We start from the raw sequence: 23,322 nt of genomic DNA on the forward strand, positions 1-23,322 counted from the left end.
ACATTCAACATGGGCAGGAGTGAGTGTATTCCAGTCTCTGGTGGCACCATTACAAAAGAAATCCCTTCATCAACAAGTTGATGGTGACATGTCAAATTGAATCTGCACTGTCTTACTTAACATTTCAAAATGAATAAATGTTCAAATCAAAACCACTGGCCAACAGGCTTGTCAACAATTAGTTACTACTGACTTCAAGGAAACATGCTTGAGGTTAGTGAACCTTGTACAATCTGCACGTAGAACACAACACAACACACACAGACACACACACTGTTACACACAGTGGTTTGGGCTTCACACTGGAGATGTCACATGGACAAGGAAGGTTAGGATGAAGTGGATTTGAACTCTGCAGAAAGATTGGATCAATTTTTATAAAGTTCAGAGACTCTCGTGCACTTTAGAGTTTTCGCCTCGCATGGAGGAATTAACACTCAGCCGAGCAGTATCTCTCACTGTGACCTCAGAACAACTTAGGCTCCAAGTCCTACTCCAGAGCTGGTTGGCCATCTTGGTAACTAACCTGCAATCCCACCCAGTGCTCCCTCACTACACCCTGAAGGCAGAGACATCAGTGAGGATACACAAGTCAAACCTGAAGCATTTAGCAGTGTTGTTTAAGGTCATTGTATGACAGACATCTCCAGAACCCACACTCTTATCTTTATCCATGCACACACCCGTTGGAATGATCATTTCCAGGATGTCGCCATGAGTTGATTAGTAACTTGTAGGAGTCACTGACTGTTTACTTGAAATCATTTGTATTTAATTGTTGACAAATTTGTTGACAAGTGTTTTTGATTTGAATGTGTATTTTTTCTGAAATGTTAAGAGTGCAGATTCAATTTGACATGTCACCATCAACTTGTTGATGAAGGGGTTTCTTCTGCAATGGTGCCACCGGAGACTGGAATACACTCAATAAACCCTCACTCCTGTCCGGGCAAATGTTACATGTGCGTGCAGATGTCCAGTAATTCTGAATAATTATTCATATACACGCTGGTGCACAGCCATGAGCATTTGCTGAGACCTGTGCTAGCAGATTAAATCTGTTTTAAACTACTCCAGGCTGTAATCAATATTGTCTCGTTTTCTGTAAACAGCCTCATTATGTACACGCAGGACAGTTTTGAAATGTTTTGCTATTTGTGTATTCAAGCACAAGCAAATATTTAAATAATATGTGTGTCACTCTTGGTCAGCACAGAGTGATTTCCTCTCTATTGCAATCATCAGGCTTTACCCAATGGGAACAGTTGACATTACCCCCAGCACTAAGAGACAATTGCATATATACAGATGACTGCATTCACACTCCATAAAACTAATTGAACTCAGAGTTTACTGAAGTAATTCCTTTCCTTTGAAGGAAGTAATTAATGTAGGTTCTGTTCCAGAAAATTATTTCTTACAATACTCCACATATCAAAAGAATAAATCCCTTTAGCATTTACGTAATCTTTCTTGCAAAGTCTGGGACTTGAGTGTCATAGAGTCATATAACACGGAAGCAGGGCCTTTGGCTCAGAACCCTCTAAACCTTTCCTGTCCATGTACCTGTCCAAATGTCCTTTAAAATTGTACTTGTACCTGCCTCTCCCACTTGCCACTGGCAGCTCGTTCTGCACATACACCACGCTCTGTGTGTGAGAAAGGAGAGGGGGAGTCTGTAACATGGAGGACCAGTCCATTAGCAGTTTTGTTGTGGTGCTGTTGACATCTCACAGCCCAGGCAGGAAGAAACATGTCACATGGAAGCTGGGAATGTGGAGACAAGAGCAGAAAATGTTTTGGATACACTCTAAAGAGCAAAGTCAGGCTTATGGGGTAGTATCAACATGCAAGGAAACCATTCAGTCCATCAAATCTTCTCAAAGTCCAACTGCCACACCCTGCTCTCTTTCCCTCCATTCTATTCCTGCAATTCCTTTGTCTTCCTAAGATACTGATTCATTACCCTATTGAAGACTGCTTCCTCCAGACTGTCAGATCCGGTACTACAAACCTTGTTGAATAAAAAATGTCTCTCCTCCTCACCTCTGGTTCTTTTGTCCATCATCCTTAACTAGTGGTATTATCACTGGATTGTTAATCCAGAGACCCAGCTAATGTTCTGGGGCAAAAGTTTAAATCCCACCATGGCAGATGGTGGAATTTGAATTCAATAAAAATCTGGAATTAAGAAGCTAATGATGACCATGAATCCATTGTTGGGAAAAACCCATCTGGTTCACTAATGTCCTTTAGGGAAGGAAACTATCTGGTCTGGCCTTCATGTAACTTCCCAGCAATGTGGTTGACTCTTAACTGGACAATAAATGCTGCCTAGCCAGGGAATTCCACAGTCTGTGAGAGAATTTAAAAAAAATTAGAAGTCTGCATATAAGCAAAATTCTGCTTCTGAAACAAGCACAGAAATGCTGGAGAAGTCCAGTAGGTTTGGCAGCATCTATGGAGAGAAAGACTCTAATGTTTAGAGTCCAGTGTGACTCTACTTGAAGAAGTCATATTGGACTCAAAATACTAATCAACGGGTGGTGCTGGCTGAGTTTCTCCAGCACTTCCTGTGCGTGTTTCTGATTTCCAGCATCCATATATTATGTCTTTATCCTAGCTCCCAAAGAGATCAGCTCAATTCCATGTCCAACTCTGACTCGCTCATCTCTGGCTTTCAGGAACATTCCAACGGGTCTCAAGGGGCTGGCTCACCTTTCCAATGAGCTATCCCACTCCCCCAACCCCCTGCAGCCTGGGTATTGACTTGGCACAAACCCGCCCCAGGTTGAACTGCAGCTCCCTTTTCCTCTTCGGCAACATCAGAGGGCTGTGCCTCCCTTTCCAGGGATTTCCGGGGGATGGGGATAGTTGGTAGGATTCCTCCCAAGCCAGTCAGATCAACGTTTGTGGATTTTGTCTGTGCAAATAGCTGTAATGTGAAAAATTCAAAGTCTCCTGCCCACTGCCTCACTTAGCTCCTTCAAAACATTGTTCAAAACCTCCACATCATAAAAACAGAGATAGGAGTGGGCCATTCAGCCCTTCAAGCCTGCTCTGCCATTCAGTATGGTCCTGGATGATCATCCGTCTCAGTCCCTAATTCCTGCTTTCTCCCTGTACCCTTTGATCCCTTTAACCCTAAGAAATATATCCAACACCTTATTGAAAATAGTCATGTATTGGCCGCAACCACTTTCTGTGGCAGATTCCAACCAAACGTTTAGACAGTTCTGGTCGCCCTGCTATCGGAAGGATGTTATTAAATTGGAAAAAGTGCAGAAAAGATTTACCAGGATGTGGCTGGAAATAAAGAGTTTGAATAGTGAGGAGAGACTGCACAGGCTGGGACTTTTTTCTCTGGAGTGTAGAAGGTTGAGTGGTGACGTAATGGAGGTTGATAAAATCATGAGGAGCACAGATAAGGTGAATAGCAACGATCTTTTCCCTAGAGTAAGCGAGTTCAAAACTAAAAGACAGAAGTTTAAAGTGAAAGGGGAAAGATTTAAAAGGAACCTAAGGGGCAACGTTTTCACACAGAGGATGGTGCGTATATGGAATGAGCTGCAAGTGGAAGGGGTGGAGGCTGGTACAATTACAGCATTTAAAAGGCATCCAGATGGGTATACGAATAGGAAACATTTAGAGGGATATGGGCCAAGTGCTGGCGAATGGGACAAGATTGGATTGGGATATCTGGTCGGCATGGACGAGTTGGACCAAAAGGTCTGTTTCCGTGTTGTACAACTCAGTGACTGTCTGAGGTTTGTGAACAGGAAGGATTTAAAGGAACATGGACCAAATGCAGGTAAGTGGGACTAGTTTAGTTTGGAAAAAAATTGTCAGCGTGGACAAGTCGGACTTAAGGGTCTGTTTCCATGCTCTGTGACTTTATTACCTGTCCGAATATCTCCTTGGATGAACTAATTCTCTCTGTTCACGAATGCTGGATGGGTGACGTTTGACTATTTTACAGGTGCTACATCAATGCAGGTTATCGTTATAATTCTATAACTTAATGCCCACATCCGAACAGGCCGCAACTCCAGAAATCCTTCTGCGCACAGGAATGTTCTGGATTGATTGTAGTTTGCCAGCTCACAGTCTTTCATCTATCAGGAGACAGGCAGGAGGCTGGAGGAACACAGCAAGCCAGGCAGTGTCAGGAGGTGGGGAAGTCAACGTTTCGGGTATATCACCTTCTGATGCTTTGCTGTGTTCCTCCAGCCTCCTGCCTGTCTACTTTGGATTCCAGCATCTGCAATATTTTGTTTGTCTCTTTCATCTATCAGTGGCCAGAAGTCCTGCTCTGGCGATTGTAGAAGCCTTTACAATCTGAAGGCCATGAATTATTTACCCCAGTGTGTGTCTGTGTACCCTGCCATTTGTGGTCACATGATCATGTTTTCTATTGCAATGGATCCAATTAGAATCCAGAACAGAAAGATCCACCAGCTGAAATCATCTTCTTTTTGCGCAGGGTCATCCAGGAGATGTTGGATTTACTGGGATCCAGGGTCCAAAGGGACCTCCAGGATTAATGGTAAGTAATCAGTTATTGCAGGGACACACATCTAGGGAGTGACTGATTCAGGTCAGTGGTTGTTTGAATATCAGAGTGAGCATGTTCCACCTCAATAATGCCACCCCCCTGCCCCCAGTTATGGGAATATTGTGAACAGTCGAGGCTTTGGACCTGTTACCTGAATGTGGGGCTAGTGTGGCTTTGGTAGTACAGACTTGATGGACCAAAGAGCCTGCTCTGTTCAGCATGATTCTAACTACATTGAGTGATTCCCCAAAGCAGTGTCCTTAAGGAGTGTAGTGATTGGAGCCTGGTGACTATGAGATCCTTGATTGGAGTTATTAACCTGGGCCAATCAGGGAGTACTGGCTGAAAGAAAATAAACAAGGCATTGCCCCTCTTCCGCGGTTACATTAAAGCCCAGGTGTCCTTGGAGAAGGAGCACGCGGTGTCCACCAACACCCTGGAGTTGTGACTGGCCACTCGAGTGTTTCCTTCCCTTTGGAGATTGGAAAAAAGAAGAAAGAGATAAACAGGAATAAAAAGAAAAAAATAAATAAATAAACAAGGCATTGCCCCTCTTCCGCGGTTACATTAAAGCCCAGGTGTCCTTGGAGAAGGAGCACGTGGTGTCCACCAACACCCTGGAGTTGTTCAGAGAGAGGTGGGCGCCCCAGGGAGTGGAGTGCATTATTTCCCCCTCCAACTCTATTTTGATTTAGTCCCTACCCTCCCTGTCACTGCTTTGATCACACAGCATTGCCCTTTGATGTGAAGGGCAGTGCTTGTCACTGGCCACTCGGGTGTTTCCTATCTTCCTGGTGGTGGAAATCGAATAAAGCTTCGTGCACTTTGTGTCTCTCACTGTGTCTCACACCTGCACACACACACCATGGGTGCTGGGGGAAAATAAGCACTACTGCAGTTAGGTGGTAGTGTGGGGGATTTAAAAAAAAATAATAAACAGGAAAAAAAGGGTGAGCGTCACACAGCATTAAGAAAAAAAAAGAACAGAAGTTCACAAAAAAAGGAGGAAAAAAAATAAACAAGGCATTCTAAATCTCCTCAGTTCAGGGACTGACACTGAGCTAGCCAGCTAGTGTACTGTGCACATGTAAATAAAGGGCGCGCTGGTAATGTGATACCAGCCTCTGTGCAGTTATTTCAAGGAGCAAGGAAATATTTAAAGGGTAATATATAGGTCTGCAGGTGAGCAACACAGTGTTGCTTAATGAACAATTCAAGGTCCTGCAAACAATCCATTGTACTATTTCAATAAAATTGTTGGAAATTGGATTTTAAAATGATTACAAGTGTTACTTTGGTAAACCATAAGAAATAAGAACAGGTGGAGGCCATTCGGTCCCTTGAGCCTGGTCCACCATTTAATAGGAGCGTGGCTGATCCGAAATTCCTCAAATCCACTATCCTGCCCTTTCGCTGTAACCCTCGATTCCCCACTGATTAAGAATCTATCTACCTCAGCCTTATACACAAGGAGTCTGCCCGCACAGCTGTCTGAGGCAAGGAGTTCCAAAGCTCTGAAAGAAGAAATTCCTCCTCATCTCAGTCTGAAATTGGCCCCTTTATTCTGACTTTCCCCTGGAAGGAAACATCCAGCATGTCCACAAGGACCCTCACCAACACTTACAGATGCACCATAGAAAGCATTCTATCCGGATGCATCACAGCTTGGTATGGCAACTGCCCTGCTCAGGACCATAAGAAATTGCAGAGAGTTGTGAACACAGCCAAGGCCATCGCGCAAACCAGCCTCCCATCCATTGACTCCGTCTACACTTCTCATTGCCTTGGGAAAGCAACCAGTGTCATCATCAAGCCCTCCCAGCCCGGTTATACGCTCTTACACTGTCTTCTGTCAAGCAGAAGATACAAAAGCTTAAACACATGTACCAACAGGTTACAGAACAACTTCTTCCCTGCTGTTATTAGACTGCTGAATGAATCTCTGACATTTCAAATCTTATGTTGATATTGCTTTTGTACACCTCCTGTGCAGCCGTACCTTTGTATGTGTCGCTCTGTTCACCTTATGGTGTGTATATCCTCGTATGCTATGATCTGCCTGTACTGCACACAAAACTTTTCACTGTACGTAGGTACATAAGGCAACAATAAATCAAATCATAAAAACAAATTAAACATCCTGTCAGCATGTACACTGTCAAGCCTCTTCAGAACCCTATAGTGGCTCCACACAAAGCCAGTGTAAAAATGTGTGCCTCAGCAAGGTTAGAATGAACATGTAATGCTGTTGGGGACTCTGCTTACCATTCTGAATGATTGAATGGATGTGCAGAATCTGTGTACATTTGAAAATTGACTCTAAAAGTGTTAAAATGATTTAATCACTCCCAAAAATGTTGGTTACAGCATTTCACTGGACCTTTGCAACTTTCACAATAAATCTCACTTAACCCAATGTGGAAACAATTTTAGTCGTGGAGATGAAATAGGGGGAGTTTTGATTTGCACACACAACTTGGTAATGTGCGGTTTAGAAGCTGGGAATAAACACTGTCTCCTCTACATCCAGGGCAAAGAAGGCATCATAGGGCCCTTTGGCATGGCGGGTCCCATTGGGCATCCCGTAAGTAATTTTCACTCTGTTTTTGTAAAGTTGAGAAATCTCAGTTGTAATTGCTGATATTTGCTGTTCTGCTGTGTGATAGTTAGAGCTCAAACTTGAGGATTCTTTGTTTGTTTTTTAGGGACCAAAAGGTTATAAAGGAAATCAAGGTGATACGGTAAGATTAATTCATCTAAAAGAGTTGAATGGCCATCTTTCTGGGCTCGTTTACTGAGCTTTTCAGGTTGAGGGACTGAAGTGTTGTTCAGTGTGGATCTGGTCATTCGTATTGATTCTTGCTGATCAGGATAAACAGCGTCACTGATGGGGCACAGATCATTCCCCAAATGACTTGGGATAACATGGGTAGCCCACCAGGTACTGCACAGGGAAAAGGGGGATGGGATCAGCGGGTGGTGCAGTGTGAGGTCAAGGGGCAGTGTATTGTGGAGGAGGGTTGGAGGAGCATTACAGTGAGGTTTCAGGCAGCAACGCAGTGGGTGGGGTCAGGCAGCAATGCAGTGGGAGGGTCAGGCAGCAACGAAGTGGGTGGGGATCAGGCAGCAATGCAGTTGGGGGGTCAGGCAGCAACGCAGTGGAGGTGTCATGCAGCAACGTAGTGGGGGTGACAGGCAGCAACGCAGTGGGGGGGGTGTCAGGCAGCAACGCAGTGGGGGTGTCAGACAGCAACACACTGGGGGGGTCAGGCAGCAACGCAGTGGGGGGTCAGGCAGCAACAGTGGGGGGTTAAGGCAGCAATGCAGTGGCGGGGGTCAGGCAGCAATGCAGTTGGGTCAGGCAGCAATGCAGTGGGTGGGGTCAAGCAGCAATGCAGTGGGCAGTCAGGCAACAATGCAGTTGGGGAGCCAGGCAGCAACGCAGTGGGGGGTTAAGGCAGGAATGCAGTGGGAGGGGTCAGACAGCAATGCAGTGGGAGGGGTCAGACAGCAATGCAGTGACGCGGTCAGACAACAATGAAGTAGGGGATCAGGCAGCAACGCAGTGGTGGGGGTCAGGCAACAACGCAGTGGAGGGGTCAGGCAGCAGTGCAGTTGAGGGGGTCAGACAGCAACGCAGTGGGGCGGGGGGGCAGGCAGCAATGCAGTGGGTGGGTTCCGGCAGCAATGCAGTGGGGATGGAGGTCAGGCAGCAACGCAGTGGGGGGGTCAGGCAGCAATTCAGTTGGGGGGTCAGGCAGGCAGCAACGAAGTGGGGGGTCAGGCAGCAACGCAGTGGGGGGGTCAGGTAGCAATGCAGTGGGTGGGGTCAGGCAGCAAGGCAGTGGGAAGGTCAGGCAGCAACGAAGTGGGTGGGGATCAGGCAGCAATGCAGTTGGGGGGTCAGGCAGCAACGCTGTGGTGGGGGTCAGACAGCAACGCAGTGGGGGTGTCAAGCAGAAATGCAGTGGGGGGGGGTCAGGCAGCAATGCTGTGGGGGGGGGGAGGGTTAGAGCAACGCAGTGAGAGGGATCAGACAGCAATGCTGTTGGGGGGTCAGCCAGTAACGCAGTGAGGTGTCAGACAGCAACACATTGGGGGGACAGACAGCAACGCAGTGGGAGGGTTAGAGCAACACAGTGGGGGTGTCAGACAGTAACGCAGTGGGGAGGGTCCGGCAGCAACGCAGTGGGGGGTCAGACAGTAACGCAGTGGGGGGGTTAGAGCAACGCAGTGGGGGGGTCAGGCAGCAACGCAGTGGGGGGCGTCAGCCAGTAATGCAGTGGGGGGGGTCAGACAATAACACAGTGGGGGGTCAGGCAGCATCGAAGTGGGGGGGTCAGACAGCAATGCAGTGGGGGGTCAAGACAGTAACGCAGTGGGGGGGTCAGGCAGCAATGCAGTGGGGGTGTCAAACAGTAACGCAGTGGGGGGGGTCAGGCAGCAACGCAGTGGGGGGGTCAGACAGTAACACAGTGGGGGGGTCAGGCAGCAACGCAGTGGGGGGTCAGATAGCAACGCAGTGGGGGGGGTCAGGCGGCAACGCAGTAGGAGGGTCAGACAGCATCGCAATGGCAGGGGTCAGACAGCAACACGGTGGGGGAGGTGTCAGGCAGCAACACAGTGGGGGGTAGAGTGGGGGAGTCAGGGGATGCTCTGTGAAACTCCCAGCTATTAAAACCAGATGATGAACTTTGTGAATCATTTGTCCATATCTGACTGATGTTGAGGCTAATTCTTTAACGAAGGTGAAGTGAAAACGTGTGCCTACTGGCTAATGGTGAAATGGATATTATTAATTTTAAAACCCAGGAACCTTTGTGTACTGTGGTTTACTAATCATTATCTTTTATTGTTTTCCTTGTTGCACGGCTGGATGTTAGGGACCACAAGGACCCAAGGTGAGGTTCTCCTTTTTGTTCTTCCTTCAGACTGAGGTGAACTTTAGTTGAGCCACTCCTTTGCAGGTTGTGGTGGGTAGGAATCAACGATCTATTAAATGTGATTTATCAACTTGGTGTCAAGTTATGTCACAGTCACCTCCTGCTCCATGGCCCTAGCCCCCTCATGAACTTGCTGAGCACACAACGTCTCAGGAGCCTGACTGTCACATTCACCAACATTCTAAACATCTCTCTCTCTCTCTCTCTCTCTCTCTGCCTCTCTTTCTCTCTCTCTCTCTCTCTCTCTAACTCTCTCTCTTCCTCTTTCCCTCTCTATATCTCTCTCGCTCTCTCTCTCTCTCCCTCCTCCGTCACTGCCCTCCCAACTCGGCCAACATCACTCTATTCCTCAACCCCCCAAACTGCTACTCCATCTCCAACTCCCCCACTCCCCACCAACCTCTGTCTCTCCAAACTTCTTGAATATGTTCTTACCTCCCAAATCGGTGCCCAATTTTCTAACAACCCCCATGTTTGAAACTTCCCGACAGCCCCGCGATCCGATCAAATACAATAGAATATCCTTTTATTGTCACATGTACTCCATTGTAGGAGTGCAGTGAAAAGCATTTACAACGTCTGCCTTCTTATGGCGCCATATTATGAGTCCCAGCATACAATTCTTGGACATAGCAGAGGAATAAAAGTAGTTGCATTACTTACAGAGTTTAAAAATTCATTATAAATAGGACATTACAGTAAGGTGGGAAATTTCAAATAACCAATTCAGCGTAGCAGCTCAGCACAGGGTCTCCACACATGGTCTCAGCGCCTGTGCCAGACCCCAATCAGAAAGGTGTCCCCACTACTCTCGAAGCCACAGACCGCTCCATACCAGCATTCAGCTGCTCCCAGGAAACTTTCAGGACTGTCTCCCCCCGAACCAATCACCACCTGGGACTCACTGCTCCCGGACTGCTTCCGTATGGTGTTCCGGAACTCACAGCCCAAACGGCGTTCCAGGACTTACTGCTCACACGGCGTTCCAGGACTCACTGCCCACACGGCGTTTCGGGACTCACTGTGCACACGGCATTCCAGGATTCATTGCCCACACGGCGTTCCAGGACTCACTGCCCACACGGCGTTCCAGGAATCACAGCCCACACGCCATTCCGGGACTCACAGCCCACACGGCGTTCCGGGACTCACAGCCCACACGGCGTTCCGGGACTCACTGCCCACACGGCGTTCTGGGATGCTGCCCACACAGTATTCTGGGACTCACTGCCCACACGCGTTCCAGGACTCCCTGCCCACATGGAGTCGCAGTTAGATAGGATAATGAAGTAGGCGTTTAGTACTCTTGCCTGTATTGGTCAGAGCATCGAGTATATGAGTTGGGAATTCATGTTGCAGTTCTACAGGACATTAGTTAGGCCACCTTTGGAATACTGTTGCAATTCTGGTCTCCCTGCTGTAGGAAAGATGTTGTGAAACTTGAAAGGGTTCAGAAACAATTTACAAGTACGTTGCCAGGGTCAGAGAGTTTGAGCTATAGGGAAAGGCTGAATAAGCTGGGACTATTTTCCCTGGAGTGTCAGAGGCTATGGGCTGACCTTATAGATGTTTATAGAATCATGAGGGGCATGGATAGGGTAAATAGACAAGGTCTTTTCCCTGGGATTAGGGAGTCCAAACTAGAGAGCATAGGTTTAGGGTGAGAGAGGAAACATATAAAAGGGACCTAAGGTGCAACGTTTTCACACAGAGGGTAGTGTGTGTGTGGAATGAGCTGCCAGAGGACGTGGTGGAGGCTGGTACAATTACAGCATTTCAAAAGCATCCAGATAGGTAAATGAATAAGAATAGTTTGCAGGGATATGGGCGAAGTGCTGGCAAACAGGACTAAATTAATTTAGGATATCAGTGGGCATGGATGAGTTGGACGACTCTATGACCCTTCCCTAGAATTCAACATCAATGTCCATTTGTGGAAGAGAGTTCCAGATTTCTGTCACCCTCTGTGTGATGCATTGTTTTCTAATTTCATTCCTGAAAGAGTTGGCTCTAAAGATTTGCCTCTTCCAGTTGGTATGAGACTTGCTAACCAGCAGAAATGGTTTCTCTCTGTTCACCCTATCTACTCCCCCAATATTTTGAAAATTTCAACCAGCTCACCTTTTAACTCTCTTAGCAATATGGAGCTAGCATTGGGATGTTATGGCACGGTGGACCAGAAGCCCTGGGTTTAGGTCTCATCTGCTCCAGGGGGTTGTCATGACACCTCGGAATGGGTTGATTAGAAAATATTGACAATGCTAGTTTTGTGGAATCACTCCTAACCGCTCAAGTCTGAATACCAGTCTGGTGAATCTATAGTGACCTCTCTCCAAGTCTAATACCTCTTCCCTAAGCCACTCACTGGACTTGAAATATTCACTTTGTTTTGGATGTGGGTTTGCTCGCTGAGTTGCAAGGTTCATTTCCAAGACGTTTCGTTACCTTACTAGGAACATCTTCAGCGGACCTCATGCAAAGCAAGGCTGAAAATTCCTGTTTTCTGTTTATATGTTTGGGTTTCTTTGGATTGGTGATGTCATTTCCTGTGGTGAAGTCATTTCCTGTTTCTTTTCTCAGAGGGGTAGTAGATATGGTCTAACTCGATGTGTTTGTTGATAGAGTTCCGGTTGGAATGCCATGCTTCTAGGAATTCTCGTGCGTGTCTTTGTTTGGCTTGTCCTAGGATGGATGTGTTGTCCCAGTCGAAGTGGTGTCCCTCCTTATCTCCTTATGTAAGGATACTAGTGAGAGAGGGTCATGTGGTTTTGTGGCTAGTTGGTGTTCATGTACCCTGGTGGCTAGTTTTCTGCCTGTTTGTTGTCCAATGTAGTATTTGTTACAGTCCTTGCACGGTATTTTGTAAATGACATTAGTTTTGCTCGTTGTCTGTGTAGGGTCTTTCAAGTTCATTAGCTGCTGTTTTAGTGCGTTGGTGGGTTTGTGGGCTACCATGATGCCAAAGGGTCTGAGTAGTCTGGCAGTCATTTCCGAGGTGTCTTTGATGTAGGGAAGAGTGGCTAGGGTTTCTGGATGTGTTTTGTCTGCTTGTTTGGGTTTGTTGCTGAGAAATCGGAGGACTGTGTTCATTGGGTACCCATTCTTTTTGAATACACAGTATAGGTGATTTTTCTTCTGCTCTGCATAGTTCCTCTGTGCTGCAGTGTGTGTTGGCTCGTTAAATTAATGTTCTGATGCAGCTTCATTTGTGAGTGTTGGGATGATTGCTTCTGTAATTCAATATTTGGTCCGTATGTGTTGTTTTCTTGTCGATGCTGGTTTGAAGTTCCCCATTGGCTGTTCGCTCTACTGTGACATCTAGGATTGGCAGTCTGTTGTTGTTTTCTGACTCTTTAGTGAATTTTATGCCAGTAAGGGTATTCCAACCGGAACTCTATGAATAAACACATCGAGTTAGACCCCATCTACCACCCCCCTGAGAAAAGGGACAAGAAGTGACTTCACCACAGGAAATAACATCACTACAGGAGTTAACATCACCAACTCAAAGAAAACCAAACATATAAATAGAAAGCAGGAATTTTCAGCATTGCTTCACCTGAGGCCCACTGATGATGTTACCTAATAAGGTAACGAAACATCTAGAAATGAACCTTGCAGCTCATCGAGCAAACCTGCATTAAAAACCTCAACCTGAGCTACAAATCTTCTCAAAACTCGCTAAGACCTATGAGCGCAATACACTAAAACTGGCCTGAAAATGGGAAACAAATGCCATCCTACAGAGTGACACCCACGAATAGCTGTACCTCCTGCACAAATGCCTAAGGAAACAGGTACTACCTAAATGTCTTCAATACATACCTCCCCTTAACACCCCACTAGCCACAAGAATACGGCCACAGAATACTTCAAGAAATGATTAATGATGCCCACAACAGACTCTGTAAATACAACCAGGAAAGTTTGCTTCAAAAATCTTTACTCAATCATACAACAGACCATGAATGGATAGACACAGTACAACAAGCCAGAGATATTAGACAGCGAAAACACAGAAAATGAAGAAACTAGACCTGCAGAAAAAATTAGACAAACTTACCCATAGTAACAACACTGACAACACAGAAGTATGGATAAAAAACTTATCTGACCAACCCTTAACAGATACTGAAAAAGCCGTCTTAATAAGAGGATTAAATTATAACTGCCAGGATGCGGACAAGAAAGATTTCTTAGCAACATTAGAAACAACACTAAAAGACAACCAACTCACAGAAGAAACCTTTCAATCCATTAGACAGGTAGTCGCACCAACATTAAGCAGATAAAAGGAAGGAAACACACTCAATACACAAGAAAGGAAGGCACTAGAAAGACTAGAAAAAAGATAAAAACATTGTTATCCTACCTGCAGACAAAGGACAGGACTCTTGACAGTCATTCTAAATCGAAGAGACTACATTGAAAAAGTGAACGCACTACTTACAGATACCAACTCTTACCAACAGGTGGCAAAATAGCCAATCCCACAACAAGAGAACTGAATCACAGCCCTACTCAAAACACTTCAGAACTCTGGAGAAATAAGTAAGACCGACTTTCAGAAAATGAAACCAGACGGATCCAACACACCACACTTCTACTGATTATCCAAATTTCACAAACCAGGAGCTCCCCTCAGGACCATAGTCTCACCACCTGGAACACCAACTTACAGACTGGCCAAGGAGCTACACCAAAGACTAAAACCCTTAGTAGAAGACTCACGCCACTCCATCCACTCTACCCAAGAATTCCTGAAGACCATCAAAGACATTAAGATAGAAGAGGATGGAATAATGGTCTCCTTTGATGTAACAGCCCTGTTTACATCAATCAACATTAACCTGGCCAAGGGAACACTAACTACACTATTAGAAGGCCCAAAGACACATACACCAAACGCCACTAACTTCATCAACAAGGACAGTATCATCAGGCTAGTGGATCTATGCCTGACCACACACTTCACCATCAACAACAAAACCTACAGACAAACCAACAGAACACCTGTGGGATCTCCAAAATCAGGGTTCTTAGCAGAAGCAGCAATGCAGAGACTTGAACAAACAGCTCTGCCAACCATCCAACCCAAACTTTGGGTCCGCTAGGTGGATGACACCTTTGTCATCACGAAACGAAACACATTAGAGGAAACCTTCAAGACCATCAATAAAACCCTTACTGGCATAAAATTCACTAAAGAGGAGAAAAACAACAACAAATTGCCAACCCCAGATGTCACAGTAGAGCGAACAGCCAATGGGGAACTTCAAACCAGCGTCTACAGGAAAACAACACATACAGACCAAATATTGAATTACAGAAGCAATCATCTCAACACCCACAAACAAAGTTGCATCAGAGCATTATTTCAATGAGCCACCATACATTGCAGCACAGAGGAACTACGTAGAGCAGAGAAACGTCACCTAAACTGTGTATTCAAAATGAATGGGTACCCATCCGCCGATTTCTCAGCAACAAACCCAAAGAAGCAGACAAAACACGTCCAGAAACCCTAGCCACTCTCCCCTACATCAAAGACACCTCGGAAATGACTGCCAAACTCCTCAGACCCTTTGGCATCACGGTAGTTCACAAACCCACCAACACACTAAAACAGCAGCTAATGAACTTGAAAGACCCTGTACGGACTACGAGCAATACTAATGTCATTCACAAAATACCATGCAAGGACTGTAACAAATACTACATTGGACAAACAGGCTGAAAACTAGCCACCAGGGTACATGAACACCAACTAGCAACAAAAAGACATGACCCTCTCTCACTAGTATCCTACATACGGATGAGGAAGGACACCACTTCGACTGGGACAACACATCCATCCTAGGACAAGCCAAACAAAGACACGCACGAGAACTCCTCAAAGCATGGCATTCCAATCTGAACTCTATCAACAAACACATCGAGTTAGACCATATCTAACACCACCCACCCCCCACCCCCCTGAGAAAATGAACAGGAAGTGACTTCACCACGGGAAATGACATCATCAACCCAAAGAAACCCAAACATATAAATAGAAAGCAGGAATTTTCAGCGTTGCTTTGCCTGAGGCCCACTGAAGATGTTACCTAGTGTGGTAATAAAATGTCTGGAAATGAACCTTCCAGCTCAGCAAGCAAACCTACATCCAAAACCTCAACCTGAACTACAAATCCTCTCAAAACTCATTAACTTTGTTTCTCTCTCTTCTAGATCTGCTGAGTTTCTCCAGCTATTTCTGTATTCATATTTATAGTCAAATTGTCTTTACTTGGGCTTTGTACTGGAAAATGTACTCATTGGAATTTAGGAGAAATGGTGGAGGGGAGGTGGAGGGATCTTACAGAAACATATAAAATTATGAAAGGAATAGATAAGAAAGAAGCAGGGAGGTTGATTCCACTGGCGGATGAAACTAGAACAAGGGGGCATCGCCTCAAAATAAAGGGAAGCAGATTTAGGACTGAGATGAGGAGAAACTTCTTCACCCAAAGAGCTGTGAATCTATGGAATTCCCCACTCAGTGAAGCAGTTGAGGCTTCCTCACTGAATCACAGAATCCCCACAGTGTGAAAACAGGTTGTTTGGCCCAACAGGTCCACCCCAGCTTGCTGAGCATCCCACTCATACTCCACCCCCCCCTACCCTATCCCTGTCACTTTGCATTTCCCATGGCCAGTCCACCTAACCTGCACATTTTTGGACTGTGGGAGAAAACCAGAGCACCCAGAGGAAACCTGCACAGACACAGGGAGAATGTGCAAACTCCACACAGACAGTCACCTGAGGCTGGAATCGAATGTCCGAACAGGAAATTAAGGGTTATGGTGAGCGGGAGTCCACAAAAAGGTCAGCCATGATCTTACTGAATGGTGGAGCGGGCTCCAGGGGCCATATAGCATACTCCTGCTCCCATTTATCATCTTATGTAAAATGATGGGATACTGTATAATTTGGGTGGGTAAATGAGGCGGGAATCCTTACATCCTTTAACATATACTTAGATGAGGGCTTGAAATGTCATAACATTCAGGGCTATAAGCTCTCAGTGCTGGAAAGTGGGTCTAATATGGATTTAGTGTCTCTCTGATGATGCAGACTTGATGGGCCGAAGGGCCTGTTCTGTAACGTTTGACGATTCCACGATTAATTTCTCTTCAGGGTCCTGTCGGCCCACGAGGACTCCCAGGACCACCGGTGAGTTCATACATATTCACTTTATCTTGAAAAATCCATTTTCACTGCAACAATATCAGTTCATGTTTTAAAACCCTTTGTGGTCAGTTTTGTACTCAGAAGTCCTAATGATCCATTCTTTAAAAAATCTCCAACATTCGCTGGTTGGTAAGCTCACCTCTGATCTTTTCAACAGGGCCCTCCCGGAATTCAAGCCACATTCGTAAGTACTTTCCTTTAAAAGTTTACAGATAGTTATATGACCCATGCACTCTGTATTCTGTTCACAGGCACACACTGGCAGTATGTTAGTGAAATAAAGGCTTGGGGGACTTGACCGGGGAGGTGCAGAGGGATTGTTTCCCATCGTGGGAGAGTCTAGGACCAGAGAATCTCTGAATAAGGGGTCACACATTTAAGACGGAGACAAGAAGGAATTTCTTCTCTCGGAGGGGAGTGAACCTGTGGAATTCCTTCCTGCAGAGGACTGGGTTGTTCAAGGCTGAGATGGATTTTTAATTGGGAAAGGGAATGAAGGATTAAGGGGAAAGTGGAGTTGAGGATGATCAGATCAGCCATGATCTCAATGAAGGGTGGAGCAGACACAGTGGGCTACGTCTAACGGCTCTTTGGTGATGGGGATTGTTGCAGCAACACCTTGCACAGGATGGTGAGTTGTTACAAATGTCTTCATCCAGAGGGTGGTCAGCCAGTGGAAAACAGTGACCCCCAATTCTAGAGTTATGGAGATTTTAACAGCACGCAAAGACACTTTTCTGCCCATCATATCCTTGCTAGTCATTAAGTATCTACCATACTGTAACGCCAGTCACCAGCACTTACCCCATGGCCTCGTATGCTGTGATGTTTGAAGGGCTCAACTAAATGCTTCATAAATAGTTCTAGATATTCCCATAGAGGAAAAATCGTTTTCAAATCCACCCTGTCAGGATCTGTGAGAATCTTAAATCCATCAATCTAGTGGTCTCTTATCCTACTGTGCTCATGTGGATACAAGCCACAGGAAGCAGCTGAGGCTGAAACATTGAATACTTCCAAGACCGAGTTAGATCTTAAGCCTAAAGTGATCAAAGGATAGAAAGCAGGAATGGGGGCCTGAGTTGGATGGTCAGCCACGATCATATTGAATGGGAGAGCAGGCTCGCAGGGGTGAATAGCCTACTCCTGCTCCTATTTTCAATGTTTCCTTTGGGCAGCCACATGGCTCTCAATCTGCTACCGAATCATTGAATGGTTCACAGAAGGAGGCCATTCTGCCCCTAGTGTCTGTGCAAGCTGAAGGAACAATTTCCAGAGTGCCAACTCCCCTGCCTTCTCTCTGTAATGATGTGGAGATGCTGGCATTGGACTGGGGTGGACAAAGTTAAAAATCGCACACCGCCAGGTTATAGTCCAGCCGGTTTATTTGGAAGTACTAGCTTTTGGAGTGCGGCTCCTTCATCAGGTATCTACCTGACAAAAGAAAGCTAGTACAGTATTTCCAAATAAAACCTGTTGGACTACAACCTGGTGTTGTGTGACTTTTAACTTTCTCCCTGTAACCTTTCATAATCTTCCGTTTCAGATAATTGTCCGATTCCCTTTTGAATGAATCAGCCTCCATCACATTCTCAGGCGATGCATTTCACTCACTCAGTGAAAAAGCTTCTGCTTGTCTAGCTCCTGTGACTAAAACGCCTTAAATCCGGCTTCATCTTCTGGTTTCTCCACCAGTCGGATCAGTTTCTCCAACTCTAGTCCACCCAGACCTCCCCATGTTTATGAACATCTTGATCAAATCCCCTCTCAACCTTTTCTCGAAGGAGAACAGTCCCATCCTCTCCAATCCATACCATCCTTTGGCTCCTTCGTGTTTCTCATGAGAAATATTTGCAATGTTTTTGCATATTGTATGAATCAAGGGGAGTCATAGAGTCAAAATAGCATGGAAAAAGGCCCTTGAGCCCAACTCGTCCATACTGACCAAGTTTCCCAAACTAAACTAGTCCCACTTTGCGTTTGGTCTGTATCCCTCTAAACCTGTCTAAAGATCTTTTAAATGTTGTAATTATACCAGTCTCCACCACTTCCTCTGGCAGTTCATTTCATACACGCAACACCCTCTGTGTGAAAGTGTTGCCCCATAGGTCCCTTTTAAATCTTGCCCCTCTCACCATAAACCTATGCCCTCCAGTTTCGGACTCCCACACCCTAAGGAAAAGACCTTATCTATTTACTCTATCCATGCCCCTCATGATTTTATAAACCTCTATAAGGTCATCCCTTAACCTCCTACACTCCAGTGAGAAAAGTCCCAGCCTATCTAGGCTATCCCTAGAGCTCAAACCCTCCAGTCCCAGCAATATTCTGGTAAATCTTGTCCGAACCCCTCCACTGTAAGAATGTCCTCCCTGTACACTTCTCCTTAGACTGTGAGCCCTCCCTGCCAGCTTCCCGACTGCTCAGCTAGGGGACGATGCTCCAGCAGGGAAGGCCACCACGAAAATAGCCTTGGCACTTCACGGAGTGTGGAACATTAGCTGTTTGGCCCATCACCACTGGGCTAGCCCCTCTCGTGGGTGTTCCCCCCACCCACCCCGGTCTGAGGCTGAAGCATGCTCTGTTCTTATTTTCTGTCGTTTATTGTCTTCAGAAACACGAGGAGCTAGGTGCAGCTCTGCAAGCATTGATCGAATCGAAAACTGCACTCAGGACTGAGGTAACTGCAACGCTCCTCACCCAACCCTGATCAGTCAGATCCTGTATGTTTGAGAATTCCTGTAGCATAGCCCATCATAAAACAAACCACTGAAGTAATCTTTGCCAGTAATAGTTAGAAGTTACCCCTGTTTTCTCATGCAGAACTATCAGAATTCAGACGTACCTTTGCTTGACCAGGGAGCAGAGATCTTTAAGACCCTACACTACCTCAGTAATCTGATCCACAGCATTAAGAATCCACTGGGAACCAAAGACAATCCAGCTCGTGTCTGCCATGACCTCATGAACTGTGAGCAGCGAATGAACGACGGTGAGTCAGTGGCTAGGAACTAAGCTCCTTCCACAAATACAGTGACTTCATGCCCCAGCGCTAATGGAATAGAAACAAAATACCGTGGATGCTTCAAATCTGATGCAACCACAGAAAGTGCTGGAGAAACACAGCTAGATCTCTGGTTGCTTGAATAACTCAGAGACAGTGCAAAGTTTGGAGAGCCCAGAGATTTCCATTCACATCCTGTAGTCAAGCTGTGGCCCGAATGCGGAGCAGAGGGACAGTTCTAACACAGGGACAGGACCTGCTTTCTGTTACTTTGTCACAGTGTTTTCGATTCCCTCTCCCAATCCCGAATAAGCCCAGCATCCAATCTCTCTATGGTGTCCATTCTCTCAGACTGACCAGTCTATAATGTCCACCCTCTCGGACTGACCAGTCTATAAAGTCTTCCCTCTCAGACTGACCGGTCTATAATGTCCACCCTCTCGGACTGACCGGTCTATAATGTCCACCCTATCGGACTGACCGGTCTATAATGTCCAACCACTTGGACTGACCTGTCTATAGTGTCCATTCTATCAGACTGACTGGTCTGTAGAGTCCATTCCCACACACTGACCGGTCTATAATGTCCACCCTCTCGGACTGACTGTTCTATAGTGTCTATTCTCAGACTGACTGGTCTACAATGTCCGTTCTATCAGACTGACGGTAACATCAACTCTCTTGGACTGACTGAACAATAATGTCCATTTGCTCAGGCTGACCAGTCCACAATGTCAACCCTCACAGACTGTCCAGACAATAGTGACCATTCTCTCAGACCGATGGGTATATAAGTCTACCACCTTGGACTGACTGGACAATAGCGTCCAGGCTTGCACACTGACTGGTCTGGTGTGTCTACTCTCTCTCACTGACCAAGGGTCAGTCTCTTAGGCTGATTGGATGGTAGTACCCAGTCTCCCTGACTGAACAACTGTCTGGTATATTTGCAGTGCGGTCCTGCCCATAATCTATTGCAGGTGATTTTAGGCAGCACAAGTTAACTCCCAACTCAGATCCCATTGTCTCGATGATGTGAAGGGTGCAGTCTCCTCTCAGTCTCCCCATTGCTCCAAAGAGTCACAATCTAGCCTTTCTATTGTATTTGTTCTTCAGGCACTTACTGGATTGATCCTAACCTTGGCTGCACCTCGGATACAGTCGAAGTGATTTGTAACTTCACAAACGGTGGGCAGACCTGTCTCAAACCCATCACTGTCTCCAAGGTAGTGCTACAGTTTTGGTTTTTCTAACTTTATTTTTAATGCCTTAACGATCTACACAGTTTTGTTCCTTAGCTAAACCCTGTATATTTAATCAGCAGGGGCTGATCAGACCTCCCGGTCACCGCCTATTTCAATTCCCCTTCCCACTCCCTTTCTAGCGTGACCATCCTTGGCCTCCTCCATTGCCATAACGAACCACACCACAAATTGGAGGAACAACGCCTCATCTTCCACCTCGGCAGACTACACCCGGAGGACTCAACATTGAGTTCTCCAATTGCAAATAACTTACCTTCCCATCCCTCGATTCCCTTCCCAACCCCTCCCCCTCTTTTCCCATCCTCCAACTCTCTTCCCATCCCCTGACTCCTTTCCCAGCCCCTCCCTCTCCCTCCCCAGCTCCTCCCGTCCCTTCCCATCCCTGACTCCCTTCCCAGCCGCTCGCTCTCCCTTCCTATCCCCTGACTCCCTTCCCAGCCCCTCCATCTCCCTTCCCAGCTCCGCCCCCTCCCTTTCCACCCCCCCAAATCCCTTCCCAGCCCTTCCCCCTCCCTCCATCCTGCGACTCCCTTCCCAGCCCCTCCCCATCTCTTCCCATCCCCTGATTCCCTTCCCAGCCCCCTACCCCTCCCTTTCACTCCTCCATGCCACCAACTGGACTCCTCCCTCCCATCGACCATCCAAATCGTACCCTCTACCTGTCTTCACCTATCCCACCTCACCACCCTCACTCCCGCCACCCCCTTTATCTGCAGCTCCTCCCCTTGCCTTGAAGAAGGGTTACGCCTGAAGCATTGACTTCTCCACCTCCTGATGCTGCCTGGCTGTGGTTTTCCAGCCTCCTGCCTGTCTGTTTATTCTGAATGCCTGGCTAAGAGAAGCTGGTGGGAGCTGGTAACAGATTAAATCTACACCTTTTCCTGGATAGAGTCAATTATCCAGATGCAGAAAGACAAAAGGACACAATATGCACAAAACAAGGAACAGAGGAGGCCACTCGGCCCTTGCAGCCTGCTTTCCCATTCAATAAGATCTGATTTTAACCTCATAATCTACATTCCTGCACATCCCCCGATAATCTCCCATCCCCCTCGGTTATCAGGAATCTATCTACACTAAAACCAAAAGGATTGCAGATGCTGTAAATCAGAAACAAAAACAGAATTTGCTGGAAAAGCTCGGCAGGTCTGGCAGCATCTGTGGAGAGAAGTCAGAGTTAACGAATCAGGGTCAAGTGATCCTTTCTCGGAATCTGTCTACCTCTGCATTATAAATATTTAAAGACTCTGCATCCATGGCCTTTTGAGGAAGGAAATTCCAAACATTCACAACCCTCTGAGAGAATTTTTTTTCATCTCTGTTTTAAATGGGCAACCCCTTAATTTTAAACTCTGACCCTCTCTAGATTCTGTCACAGGGAGAAATATCATCTCCACATCCATCTGGTCAGATTTCCTCAGGATCTTATATGTTTCAATTAAGGAATCTCATAGAAACCTAGAAAACAAAATCAAGCAGGTTAGAAGCAGGAAGAATGTTCCTTATGGTGGGGGGGGCGGTACAAACCAGGGGTTACAGTTGAAAGCATATGGAGTAAACATTTCAGCACTGTGATGAGGAGAAATGTGTTTACCCAGAGAGTAGGGAACCTCTGAAAGTCTCTACCACAGAAAGCGGAGAGGCTAAATAGTTGTGTTTTGTCAAGAACGGCATACATACAGCTCTTGTGGCTGAAGAGATCAGGGGATATAGTGGGGGAGGGCTGGATTAGAGTACTGAGCTCAATGAGATGGAGTAGTCACGAGGGGCTGAATAGAATCCTCCTCCTCCTCCTGTCTCCTATATTTCCTTATCATCTCTGAATGTTCTAAACGCCAGAGGATATGGTTCTAGATTGTCCTGCCTTTCCTCCCAAGACAATCCACTCATTCCATGATTTCGAACCTTAGTTTTGATGGAAGCTGAGTTGATGAGTTTGTGTGTCCAGGTGCAGGAGGGTCATTGCCAAAGTGCAATACTAGAGATTGGAAGCAAAACCTGGAAAAGCAGTGCAGATGAAAGTGCACACATACAGTCATAGAGATGTACAGAATGGAAACAGACCCTTCGGTCCCACATGGCAGAAGGAGACAGAATAAACAGTTCAGGTCCGTGCCCTTCCATTGGAGCGAATTGAACTGAAGCATTAACTCAGTTTCTCTCTTCACAGAGACTGCCCTGACCTACTGAGTCATTCTGAGCAGATCCAGGCACTGCACCTTCAGGAAAAAGTATTAGACTTGGAGAGAAAGCAGTATAGATTCACCAGAATAGTACCCAGATTCCAGGGGTTAGGATAGATTCCACAAAACTAGCATTGTCAAT

General features: G+C 46.2%; 1 protein-coding gene across 5 annotated transcripts in view; it reads left to right on the forward strand.

Annotated features, from left to right (window-relative positions):
• The window catches only part of col27a1b (collagen, type XXVII, alpha 1b), a 653,616-nt gene that overhangs the window by 617,037 nt on the left and 13,257 nt on the right, over nt 1–23,322 (forward strand). For 4 of the 5 annotated variants that reach the window (XM_072565909.1, XM_072565908.1, XM_072565907.1 and 1 more), the window contains 9 exons: nt 4,484–4,546; nt 7,086–7,139; nt 7,261–7,296; nt 9,439–9,456; nt 16,675–16,710; nt 16,886–16,912; nt 19,343–19,408; nt 19,552–19,720; nt 20,849–20,958. In XM_072565909.1, the coding sequence (XP_072422010.1) occupies nt 4,484–4,546; nt 7,086–7,139; nt 7,261–7,296; nt 9,439–9,456; nt 16,675–16,710; nt 16,886–16,912; nt 19,343–19,408; nt 19,552–19,720; nt 20,849–20,958 (579 nt within the window). Of the gene's footprint in view, nt 1–4,483; nt 4,547–7,085; nt 7,141–7,260; nt 7,297–9,438; nt 9,457–16,674; nt 16,711–16,885; nt 16,913–19,342; nt 19,409–19,551; nt 19,721–20,848; nt 20,959–23,322 lie in introns of those variants that run through there. The other variant, XR_011956099.1, reaches the window with a different exon arrangement.

Source organism: Chiloscyllium punctatum, chromosome 49 (assembly GCF_047496795.1).
Source record: "Chiloscyllium punctatum isolate Juve2018m chromosome 49, sChiPun1.3, whole genome shotgun sequence".
NCBI classification, from domain to species: Eukaryota; Metazoa; Chordata; class Chondrichthyes; order Orectolobiformes; family Hemiscylliidae; genus Chiloscyllium; species Chiloscyllium punctatum.